Below are 12,945 nucleotides of genomic sequence, written 5' to 3' on the forward strand. Positions count from 1 at the left end.
AACTTTCTTAGTCACAGGAAGAATATGTTTAACTTTTTAAGAAACTGCCACACTATTTTCCAAAGTGACTGCAACGTTTTGAATTCCCACCTACGGTGAATAAGGGTTTCCGTTTCTCCAGCTGCACATCGATGTCTGTTATTTTTTTAGTTATTTTTTCAGTATAGCCATTCCCCTGGATGTGCAGCATCTGACGTGCTTTAACTTGCATGACCCCAATAACGACCGATGTGAGCCAACTTTTCCTGCACCAATCAGCTACTCGTATGTCTTCTTGTAGTGAAGTGTTGGTTCAGATGCTTTGCCCATTGCACAGTTGTATTGTTTGTCTTCTTATTAGTGAGCCATAAGAATTCTTAAGGTCATTTGGATACAAATATTTTTATCAGATAGATGGTTTGCAAATATTTTCTCCCAGTCTGTGGCTTATCTTTTTATCTTCTTTATGGTGTTTTCCCAGTAAATCCAGTTTATCCAGTTTTTAAAATATTATTATAGTGCTTTTGGTGTTGGTGGTAGAGCTAAGAAATCTTTGCCTAACTCCACTGAGGTCACAAAAATTTTTTTCCCATATTTTCTTCTGGAAACATAGTAATTCTAGCTCTTACATTTAGATCTGAGATTGATATTGAAGTGCTTTTTGTGTATAATGTAAGGTAAAGGTCCAATAAGTTCCTTTGCTTGCTGGCTTGCTTTTGCATATGGCATCCATTTACTCTAGCCCGATTGATTGAAAACATTGTCTCTTGATCTCACTGAATTGCTTTGGCAATTTTATTGAAAATTAAGTAACCATAAATGTATAGATGTATGGGTATATTTTTGGACTCTGTTGTTCCATTCTGTTAATGTCTTTTTATACTAATACCACATTGTTGTGATTATCATAGCTTTATAGTAAGTCTTTAAGTCAGATTCATCCGTTCCACCAATTTTGTTCTTTCTCAAAATTGCTTTGAGCAGTTTAAGTTCTTTGCATTTCCATATAATTTTAGAATCAGCTTGTCGATTTCTACAGAAAACCATGCTGGTATTTTGATGGCAGTTGCATTGAATCTGTGTATCAATTTGAGGACACATGCAATCTTAGCAGCAGTAAAATCCTCCAATCTATGAAAACTGTATATTTTTTTCATTTTTTTAGATATTATTTATTTGTTTATTTTTAAAGATTTTATTTATTTGAGAGAGAGAGAGAGAGACACTGTATGAGAGAGAGGGAGCATGAGTGTTGGGTAGTGCAGAGGGAGAGGGAGAAGCAGGCTCCTGCCGAGCCAGGATCCCGATGTGGGATTCGATCCCAGGACTCTGGGATCATGATCTGAGCCAAAGGCAGATGCTTAACCAACTGAACCACCCAAGCATCCCTAGATACTTTTTAATTTCAATAAGTTTTAAGAAAATCTCTTCAAGTTCTCTGTTTCTAGAGTACAGGTCTTCCACTTTCCAAATTTATTCTGAGTGTTTTTTATGGTATTGGGAATGAAATTGTTTCCTTGATTTTGTTTTCTAATTGTTCATTACTAATATAAGAAGTACACTAGATTTTTATATATTAATCTTTAGCTCTGCTAAACTCGCTTATTCTGGTAGGTTCATTGGAGTTTCCACAAACAAGATACAAGACCAGCAAAAAAAGTTTACTTTTACTTTTTCAACCTATATGTCTATAATATCTTTTTCTTGCCTTTCTTGCACTGACTAAAATCTTTATAATATATTGAGTCATAGAAGTAAGAATAGAAATCCTTACCTTGTTACTAATCTGAGTGGAAAAGCATTCAGTCTTTCATCAATAACTACGATAACAGCTGTAGACTCTTTATCAAGTGGAGATAGTTTTCTTTATTTACACAGAGTTTTCATCATGAATGGGTGTTGGATTTGTCAACTGAGTTTTCTGCATGTACTGAGATCACCATGGAAGTTTTATCCTTTTAATATGGCTTACTGTATTAATTAAAATTTGTTTGTCAAACCAACCTTGCATTCCTGGGATTAAAACTTGATCATGATAAATAACCTTTTTATATGTTTGGGGGCCCAGTTTGCTAATTTTTGTTAAGTGTCTCTTTATTCATAAAAGATAATGGTCTGTGGGTGCCTGGGTGGCTCAGTCAGTTGAGTGTCCTACTCTTGGTTGTGGCTCAGATCATGGTATTGGGGTCGTGGGATTGAGCCCCTAGTCAGTTAGCCCCTGCACTAATTGCAGAGTCTGCTGGAGATTTTCTCCCTCCCCCTTGGCTCCTCCCCCTCTTTGAGTACATGTGCATACTCTCTTTATCTCTCCTTCTCTAAAATAAATAAATAAAATCTTAAAAAAAAAAAAGAAAGAAAGAAAAGATTTGGTCTGGAGTTTATTTCTAATCTCTTTCTCTGGTTTTTATATTGGCTATTGCTGGACTTATACAATAAGTTCCCTTCTCATTTATCTTTGAAATAGTTTCCATAGAATTGGTATTGTTCTTTCTTAAATGTTTGCTGTAATTCACCAGTGAAGCTCTCTGGACCTATGTTGTTTTGTATTGTTTTTTTTTGGTGGCAAGATTTTTAATTATAAATACAATTTTTGTAGTAGACAGAAGACTTTTGATTTTCTGTTTCTTCTTGAGTCTCTTATTAATTTATGTCTTTTACAAAGTTTGCCCATTTCAGTTTAAATTTTGAATTTATTGGCATAAAGTTGTAATACATATACATACCCTTAGTATTTCTTTAATATTGATAGCATCTGTGATGCTGCCTCCTTTCTCATGCCTGAAGTTGGTCATTGTGTCTTCTTTTTTCTTCTCAGTCTAGCTAAGTTTAGTAATTATATTGTTTTTCCTCAAAAGGACACCTTTACTTTAACTGATTTTTTTCCTCTATTTTCTATTTAGTTGGGTTTTTTTTAACCTTTACTTAGTAATTTATTTTTTGTCCTACTTTGAGTTTGATTTGCTCCTCTTTTTTAGTTTCCTGAGGTGGAAGCTGAGATTGTTGAGTTTCTCTCTTTTTAACACAAACATTTAAATCCATTAATTTATTTCTAAGGACTTCTTTAAGCTGCATCCCATAGATTGAGGTATGTTTTTACTTTCATTCAGAACTTAAAAAAAATGTTTCTTTTAATCATATATTTATGCCTCATCATTACCATGGATTTGATTCTTTTTCCAATTATTTTTATGTCTTTCTTTTCAGGTAAATAGCACATGTATTAGTATTAATTTTTTCACATGTAGAATTTGAAGCTTATTTATTGTTCTAAGCATGAATAGAATCATCCTTTTCTCATTTTTTTTTTGCCAGTAAAACACCAAATTGCAAGTGTGGAAGTCTTGAGATGATTCAAGTGTGGCATGTAAAGTAGGTGTAGGTCTGTGTTTATTTTTATTCATGGTAAATAATAAAGTCTTGAAATATTTTGGGCCTCTCTGCCTCAGGCCAGCAAGGAGGTCGTACTCTCCTGATACCCTCCTGATACCCTCTTGGTAGACTTGGATAACTGATCCTAGCACCACCTCTGCCAAGGCAGATGGGTAATTGGAATCTTCCTCATTCGTTCTATTTCCAAGTTACTTAATGAACCCATTTTGCCAGTAAAAAGCTTGTATACATCGGAAAAAATATTGGGTCAGAATGTATGTGTTATTTAAGCTAATTGACCATTTTTGTTTTCATGTTCTTTCAGAATTATTCTCCAGTACTGCTATGAAAAAATAAATATAGGTCTTTTAAATCTTAAAAGCATAGAATACCTGGTAATTATGTTCATTAGACTCACCGCTTCAATACACATTTGGAAATGATTATTTTTAAAAATTTTGGTATTTTGAAAATTCATTGCTTCTCAAAACAGCATTTATTCACTATTAGCATATTAAATATTTGGATTGATGTTCTATTTTACAGTTTTTAATAATTTCCTCATAGCCACTTAAATCATATACAATTAATTTAGAATTGGGTCCACTTCACACTTTCTGGATTTTCTAATGAACTGAAGAGAATAATTTACTTAGGCAAATTAACTGTGTAAATTTAAGAGTCTTATTAGTTGGTTCCCCTAAGAAGCCAAAGTATCTTTAAGAAGCATCATTTGCATATATAAAATTAATGTATAGATGAGCCTCATCTAACATTAAAGTGTAGTCTTCACTTTGAAAACATTTTATAGGCAATCAGTTTATATTCTTACATACTTTATATTCTTACATACTTTGAAATCAGTTAAACTGCTTTTACTTTTAAATACTGGCTAACCTAAGTCACAAATTCATAGTTTACCTACCCTCTCCCTTGTTACCAGTCAGCTTTTTGCATAGATTATCAAATGTATTCACACTTTGAACGTCCCCTTTTTTAACCTTTAAAATGACTTCTGTAAAGTTCTGTCTTTTCTCACTGGCGACCTTCATGCCAAAGTAAGCAGGTCTTGTGTAATACTGAGCTTGGCTATCCTGGATCAAGGAGCATTGGGGGGAGGGGGAACCAGTAAGGTACTTTCCTTTGGGAATACCCCATAATCTAGTGCCAAGTTCATTGCGATTCATAGCCTAGGACAATAACCAGTTGTCTTGGTTTCTATAATATTTCGCAGGCAGTTTCTAAGTTGTTTTATTTTTAATTTCCTAGGGGAGCTGGGACTTGGCTCTGTCATTTCTGCTATGATCTATTACTTGTAGTTTTAGTTGTGGATTTCTTTTGTTCAGGAGTAGTTAAAAGTCAAGTGTAAACATTTGCTGATTAAAGTTATTGACATACTTTTTCTATTCCTCATGCTTTAGTAAGTCTAGAAAAAGGTCCTTTAATCTACAGCTTACTGCAAAAACATGTTTTTCATGATTTTCAAGTGTAATTTTGATAATTTTGAAGGAGAAAGAATGTTTTTGTGTCAGAATAAAAAAATAAGACTTTTTTTAAAAGTTTCATTTTTGTCTTATGCATATTACCTCTTTTTTCTATTTACCATCACAGAGAAAAGCTCCAGCCTTTGAAACTTATCTCACTAATCCAAGGTCAGCCAAATTAACAGCTTAGTAACACTAAGTAGAAATCAAGAAAGAAAGATTTTTAAAAATAAGTGTCATTCTCCTTTTTCAGTCATTAAAGTATCCAAATCAAGTATGGAAAGCTGTTGTTTTTATGATGCCATTTGTATTAGGCAGCCGATAATGTGACTTCCCTTTGCCACTTTCTTTGTCCTCTTTTATGCCTCCAAATATCTAATATATTTAAATGAGATAAATTGTCTTATTCATCCATACAGACCTGCATTTAGGAGATAGAAAAATTGATATAGTCAGGTACCTTACAGTTTATGATGTTTGAGGCTATTTTTCCTGTTTATGGGTTGAGAATAATATTGGAGTTATGAATACTGTTCATATTATTCCGTTGTTACACTGTTATTACACAGTAGAATATTGTAGCATATGTATGGAGAAACTCCAGAGCCACAGAGAAAAGACCTCCAAGATGCTAACATGTGGACTTACCAAAAAAACAAAGGCAGCTTGTTACCCATCAATCTGTGATGAGAAGCTTTCGATGATTTATTCCTTAATATTAAAGGGCAGCGTCACTCTTTGTTGATGGCAGATCTCAGCCATGAGTGAGAGGGACCAACATACAAGAACCTGGAGGAAATGGGCTGGTTGCAGTGAGCAGAGGAAACTTGTAAAAAAAACTTAATTGGTATCTTTAGGAAGATGAGAAAAGATGTTGCATCTCTAAAACAAATGATTAAATGGTAATATAAGAAAATGTGGTAGACCGAAAGACCTTGAGTGTTCAGATTGTGCCTGTACAAAGATTTATACGCCTAATCCAAGGCCTGTTATCATGAAATGTAAAAACATCAAGAATAAAATTAATCTCCTAAAAGCTTTCAGAAAGTGGCGAACATAGTTTGTGTGAGTGAATCTGTACATCTCATCAGAACCTTGCCAGCATGAAAAAAAAAAAAGTATGAAATTCCCATGGCCGGTATTTTTCCCTTTGGAGTGCTCTGCACAGCGGCTCCATCAGTCAATGGTATGGATTAGGACAGGTTCAGATATGCTAAGACAGTAACAACAAAATTACATTCTTGTAATTTTTGTGGCATTCTTTTTGGTGAAGTTCCTGAAAGAATTCTCCCCCAGAATTAAGCAGAATAGAGTAATCAAGAAGTAAGAATACATAGGATTCGGGAGAAAGGGAAATGGGGGGGGGGGGGACCAAAGAGCAACATAGAAGGATGAAACCCGGTTCGTTATGAAAGCAACACACACTTGAAGAAAGTAGGAATGGCATTTCCAGCAGAAAAAAATAGAATCCATGAATATGTATGTAGTACATTGAGTGTTTGGAAAACAGTATTGGTTTTTGATCAATATGATGGAGCTTCTGGAAACATGAACATAGGTACGTAGAATATGCAGCAAAACTTTTTTAAGAGACTGTTATTAACTCTCAGAAAAATTAAACGTTGTCGCAAAAGAAAACATCATGTAGGTTTACCAGTTGGCTCTGCATTGAGGAATATCTTTGCAGTTTATACTAATGGAAATACAATTAATTTTAAAACTGCAGTGATTATATTGGGAGGGGAGGGATAGAGTAGTTTAAGGGGCTAAATCTTCATTTACCATAGTAGAGAAATTAGTAAAATGCTGCTTAAACATCAGTAAGTCTGGAAATAGCAGAATAAGCATCAGTTTTAAAATACAGAAAAAAAAGAACAAAGAGACATTCAAAAGAATAAAAAATGAGTGTCCCTTCAGGATGACAGGGACCACTGTTACCCATAAACTTTTTCAGTATGTAGGACTCTATAAATACTCATTGCAAAACGTCCCTTTCCTAAAAAATAAAATTTATTTTTAGAAGGAATTATGGCATTTAAAATGTCAAAGAAATAGAATAATTATGGATTGTATTCAGCTTTCTACATGTTTGTTGTGTTGTTTTCTAGAGTTCCTGGAATAACTCTGGCCACAGATATTATCTGTGGTTTTCCTGGAGAAACAGATCAAGATTTTCAAGAAACAGTGAAGCTTGTGGAAGAGTACAGATTTCCAAGCCTCTTTATTAACCAGTTTTACCCAAGACCAGGAACTCCTGCTGCGAAAATGGCACAAGTTCCAGCCCAAGTGGTAAGATACTTCTCTTGTAAAGAGTATTAGATTCGCCAGCCAGTAGTTAACAAAAATGCAACTCTGTTGCCTGGCTTAACACAACTAACTAATGGGCACCTGGGTGGCTCAGATGGTTGTGTCTGCCTTCGGCTCAGGTCATGATCCCAGGGTCCTGAGATCGAGTCCCACATTCGGCTCCCTGCTCAGCAGGGAGTCTGCTTCTCCCTCTCTCTCTGCTGCTCCCCCTGCTTGTGTTCTCTGTCTCTCAAATAAATAAACACAGTTGGCTCATGGTATCACTTTTAAGTTAAACAGTATGGAGAGTTTTCAAGATGGGGGCTGGGGCAGGGGACCTTGGGTGACTTCACTAACTTTAGGCCCCTAAAATACCACCTTTTTTACTTTTGAGGAGTGAGGTTCTGATGACACTGGGGAAAAAATAATCTGGTATCACCTGTGTTGATAAGAGAAATCCTTGGATATTTGAAAAGAAGCTTACATTTAGATATCTGTGAGCTAAAGAAGCTTCATGTTTACCCTGATTACCATAATTTGTTCCTTACTGGGGGCCCCACATCTTCCCTCCCTTTCCATGGAATAGATTTGGTGCGTGCTTTCTGTCTCTCTAGTTCAGATTTGTGTTGCTTTCACACAAATGAACCTCATCTTAATTTCATCCTTACATGTTCAGAAATGTATTAGAATAAGATAATCTGAAGTGAATGTGAAAAAGTTCGAGATCCAGTAAAGGCAACCTGTTTTTCAGAATGCCTCAGAAATTAGTGTTCTTTTTTTTTTTTTTTTTTAAGATTTTTATTTATTTATTTGACAGAGAGAGATCACAAGTAGGCAGAGAGGCAGGCAGAGAGAGAGGAGGAAGCAAGCTCCCCGCTGAGCAGAGAGCCCGATGTGGGGCTCAATCCCAGGACCCTGAGATCATGACCCGAGCAGAAGGCAGAGGCTTAACCCACTGAGCCACCCAGGCGCCCCAGAAATTAGTGTTCTTAAAGTAATTTAATTTCAAGATTCATTGGCCAAAGATGAAAAAATGTTAATAAGCTTTAAGAGGAAGTCATAGGTTTTTAACTGAAATTTTTGTTTTGTTTCAAATAACTAAAAGAGATTATGCTCTACCATTAATTTTCCTCAAAGCTTACATGAATAAATACTAAAAGAAATAACCCAGAGCTTATTATTTTTTCTATTATGCCATATGTGAATATCAAACCTAAAACATACAGATTTTTTATTTCAACATAGCAAATGTATTTTTTATTTGCATAGACATAATATATTTTAAAGTCTGTTTCCCCTGCCAAAACTGAAGGGAATATCATTCTTTGTTTTCTCAAAAATTTTGACATTTGTATTTGCCAAGTTTCTGTGTATACAAAGGTAAGAAAATCTTTTACAGGTAGACTGTTTAATCTTATTTCTAATTTAATCAACAAAAAGAACAGATTATAGCACCATGGAAGTCAACTTTTCACAAACAAAAATAAGTCAGATTAATTCCTTACTTTTATATCTAAATTATAATTGCTTTTATTGCATATGGCAAAATTCACTTTTTTTCGTCCGCAGTTCTTTGAATTTTGATAAATGCATCCACTGCTGTAACTGCTATCCCAGTCTGGGGATAGAACAGTTCCAGCAGCTCCCCAAAATGTCCTTTTACCTTTTTTTGTAGTTCCCTGCTGCCTCCCTCCCCAGGTCCTGGAAACTACTGGTCTCTTGTCCTTATAGTTTAATCCATACTTAAACTTTCTTTAGTAAGAACGTTTTTGGCTCTGTAACCTACCTGCAGAAACATGTACAGCTGCACGTTTTTCTAAAGTGAACACTGCCGTGTCCCCTGGAACGTGACCGGTAGCCCAGAGCTCCGCCTCCTACCCCTCCCATCCATTCTCTCCCATTCCCTCCCGGAAAGCGCTACCCCTTAGAGTAACACCAGACACTCGTTTGCCCTGTTCTTCAACTAGATATAAATGGAAGAATTTATCAGTGTTTGAATGTCTGCGGTTTTGTTTTGTTTTTAATGTAATTCTTATTATTTTTGCTTTTCAGTGAAAGTAGTATTTGCCACACAGTGTTGCCTAAGTCTTTAGGCTCACTGTTCAGGGTTAATAAGAGATGGCTTTTTCTACTGAATTTGTAAAACACTTAGCTTTAGCAGTAAATAATTTTTCATCTTTTTCTTCGTTGTTTATTATTATACAGCTTTTGAGGATAATACATATGTCCCGAGATTTCACATGTGAAAAATCTGTGCATCTCTCTTCCTGGAGTTGAACCTATTGCTTGTTGAGATTGTCCGTATTTATTTCAGGCACACAGTCCCTCTGATCTGCCCTGAAATAGTCAGGTACCAGCTGTCCTGGGGCGGCATCTTCCAGCCCCCAGATTTTTTTTTTTAAACAATATTATGGCAGTGAGACTCATCTGTCTTTGCACGTGCCTATAGTTCATCCATTTTCATTGCTGTATAGTATTCTATCACACACACATTTATCCATCCTGTTGTGTAAAGACAATTTGGTATGTTCAGCATTCTAGTATTAGGACAGTGACCAATACCATTGTCAGTGTTCTTCTCTAGACCTTTCGTTTGACTCATCGACGCAAACATGCCTGCTGGGTGTGTAGTGAAGAGTGTAACCTCTAGGTCATAAAAATACAGTGGATCTGCTTTATATTGCCAAATAGTTTTCTAGAATAGTTGCCTAAATTTACATTTCCCCCAGCGATGTATAATCATGTTAGTAGCTCTGTATTTTTGCCAACACTTGGCATTGTTATGTTTCTGTTAGTAGCCATTTTCATGGGAATGTACTGTAATCTAATGGTGGTTTTATAGTTCCCTATTAACTTATGACAGCAAATACTTATATGTTGATATAAGGATATAATATTTGGATGTAATTTTTCATGAAGCTCCTATTCAAACCTTTTGCCCATTTTTCTATTGCTTTACCTGCCTCCTTTCTCCCCCACTCCCCTTCCTCTGATTTGTAGGAATTATTTGTGAGTTTGGAGTTCAAGTCATGGTAATTTAAAGATCTTCCATTCTTTAACCAGTTTTTTCACTTTCTTACTGGTGTCTTTTGGAGACCAGACATAGTCTGTTTTAATATGGTAGAATTTATCAGATTTTCCTTTTGTTTGGAGTCCTATTTCAGGTTACTTCCCCACACCGCCATGAATACACACCTCAGTGTGCTCATCCAAGCAATTTTACTATTTTGCCTTTTACCTTTAGATCTTTAATCCACATGGAATGTATCTGTGTTTCACCAGAAGGTGTGGAGGTCAAGAGTTTTGCTTTGTTTTGTTTGTTTCGCTTTCTATAAGGATATCCACTTGAGTTAATGTGACTTACAGAATCTCATCTTTGCCCACTCTCTGCCTGGGCCCCTTTATCATAAATCAGGTGTCTGTCTGTATGTGTGCACCTGTTCTGGAACTTTACCCTGGTTTTTTTATCTGTTTGTCCATCTTTCTACAAGATCACAGTGTTAATTACCACAGCTTTATAATAACTGTTGACACTGCGGTATAAACCTCTCAGCTCTCTTTTTCTTCAACATTGTCCTAACTATTCTTGGCCCTTTGCCTTTCGAAATTTGTCAACTTACACCAAAATATTTTGCTGACATTCTGATTGAGATTGTTTGTTTGTTTGTTTTATTTTATTTATTTATTTGACAGACAGAGATCACAAGTAGGCAGAGAGGCAGGCAGAGAGAGAGGAGGAAGCAGGCTCTCCGCCGAGCAGAGAGCCCGATGTGGGGCTCGATCCCAGGACCCCGGGATCATGAACTGAGCTGAAGGCAAACGCTTTAACCCACTGAGCCACCCAGGCGCCCGAGATTGTTTTGATTCTGTAGGTCACTTGAGGGGAAATTGACATTGAATATCTGATTCTCCATCTTTGAATAAAGTATCTCTTCTTTATTTTAATCTCCTCTTTCTCTCAGTGATGTAAGCTTTCTGAATATGAGCCCTTTTCTCCTGTAGCCCCCTGCCAGGTACTTTTCTTTATATTTATCCTGCTTGGAACTCTTGGGGCTTCTTCATTCCACCCCAGTCTCTTTCGTCAACTCTGCAAAATATTAGCCATTCTGTCTTCAGTGATTCCTTTTGCTCCATTCTCCATCCCTTCTGGGATTTCCATTATATATGTTAGGTATTTTCATTACGTTCCCCAATGTCTACTCTATCCTTTTTTATACTTTTCATTCTTTGTTCTCTTTGGGTCTCTGGATTTTTTTTCTCTTTTCCCATTTTTTAGTTTCCTGGTATTCACAGCAGTCACTGGGCCAACAAGAAGAGTAGTAGCACACCGTGTTCCCTCAAGGAGGGACCCTGCTGTCACCACGGGGCTGCTGCAAAGGCAGACCCCCAGCTGCCACCCCAGACCTTCTGTCATGGTCTGCATCTCCAAGCAATTTGTGTGTGCATTAATATTTGTGAGGTGGTCTTCTGGTTCACTAAGCCTCTCTTCATCTGTGTTCAATCAGCTGTCCAACCCACCTATGGAACTTCTAATTTTTAGTTAATTAATTTCTTCTTCTAGCAGAACAGTTTGGTTTTTTTCTTCATGGATTCTAGTGTTCTGGTAAAATTCCTCATATTTTCCTTTGTAGTCTTTGAACATATTACTCAGTTATCTTAAAGCTCATTCTGAATTCTCCAGTATCTGGTTGTAATATTGGTTGTTTCTGTGATTCTTATTTCTTTCTTCTTTCTTTCTTTCTTTCTTTCTTTTTTCTTCATTTTGATCATTTGTCTTTTCTTTCCAAGTACCTGATCATTTTTGTTAAATGGTGACCATTGCTTGTTTAAAAACAAAATGAAACAATAAGTTCTAGATAGTAATGTATCTTCCTCCTAGGAGGACTTGATTGTGCTTCTGCCAGGCTCTAAGGGAAGGATTGATTATTGTAATTGATCTGAGATTGATTTTTGAATCTGGTTTTCAGCCTTTCTGAGGTTGGGTGTATTTCTGGTTTGCCCTTCCTTTTCGACTGCAGCCTGTGGTGTGCTGGGTGGTGAATGACCAGCTCTCGGTGGGAAGGCTTCTTCCTTGTAGCATTTGTTCATTTCCATTGACTGCTGCCAGCTTCCGACTGCCTGTGTGGCATGCGTGAACGTGGAATTGGAAAGAGATGCACGTAGTCAGCTCTCGTGAGCTGGTAGAAAGCCACATGCAGCATAGCGATTAGTGTACCTCTTCAGGGCCTCATCGGACAGTCTGTGGTGCTTACCAGGCCTTTTTTTCTACTCTAATCTTTGTCTCCCCAGGCTCATGAGAATGCCGAAGTCTCTGCGTGGCCTCTAAGTCTCTTAGCTTTTGTTCGGCTCCTTGGCCTCCTGGCCACTGCTTACAAACTGATACAGATGTAGAGGGGAACAGTGGCTCCAGGTGCTAAGCTCGCGGACTTACCTTCTCTCGAGTCTTGCTAGTTTTTGATGTTGAATCAGAACATCATACATTTTTATTCACCTTTTCTAATTGTTTTTGGCAAGATCCTTGGTCTGATACCAGCTCGTTTGCCTCTGCCAGAAGCAAGACTCACTGCTTAAAATCAGCTTTCAGATGCTTTTGCTTTTCCTCTTTGATCTTTTCTACCTAGCCCCTTAACATCTTCCTTACATTTTTAGATCTTAGTAACCCAGTCCTGGTATAGCGGAACCTCTTGTCCTATTTTAGACTTTATATTTTCAAGGGGTTTTAGGTTTACCGCAACACTGCATGGGAAGGACACAGACGTCCCACGGACTCCCTGCCCACACACCTACCCCCAGGATCAACATCCCACCCATTTGTTACACTGATGAA

The 12,945-nt window shown here is 36.8% G+C and overlaps 1 protein-coding gene across 4 annotated transcripts in view; it reads left to right on the top strand.

Annotated features, from left to right (window-relative positions):
* The window catches only part of CDKAL1 (CDK5 regulatory subunit associated protein 1 like 1), a 632,670-nt gene that overhangs the window by 466,857 nt on the left and 152,868 nt on the right, over positions 1-12,945 (top strand). For 3 of the 4 annotated variants that reach the window (XM_032341217.1, XM_032341216.1, XM_032341220.1), the window contains 2 exons: positions 3,292-3,348; positions 6,941-7,121. In XM_032341217.1, coding sequence (XP_032197108.1) covers positions 3,292-3,348; positions 6,941-7,121 — 238 coding nt within the window. The remainder of the gene's footprint in view (positions 1-3,291; positions 3,349-6,940; positions 7,122-12,945) is intronic. The other variant, XM_032341219.1, reaches the window with a different exon arrangement.

This window comes from Mustela erminea, chromosome 4, assembly GCF_009829155.1.
Source record: "Mustela erminea isolate mMusErm1 chromosome 4, mMusErm1.Pri, whole genome shotgun sequence".
Classification (NCBI taxonomy): Eukaryota; Metazoa; Chordata; class Mammalia; order Carnivora; family Mustelidae; genus Mustela; species Mustela erminea.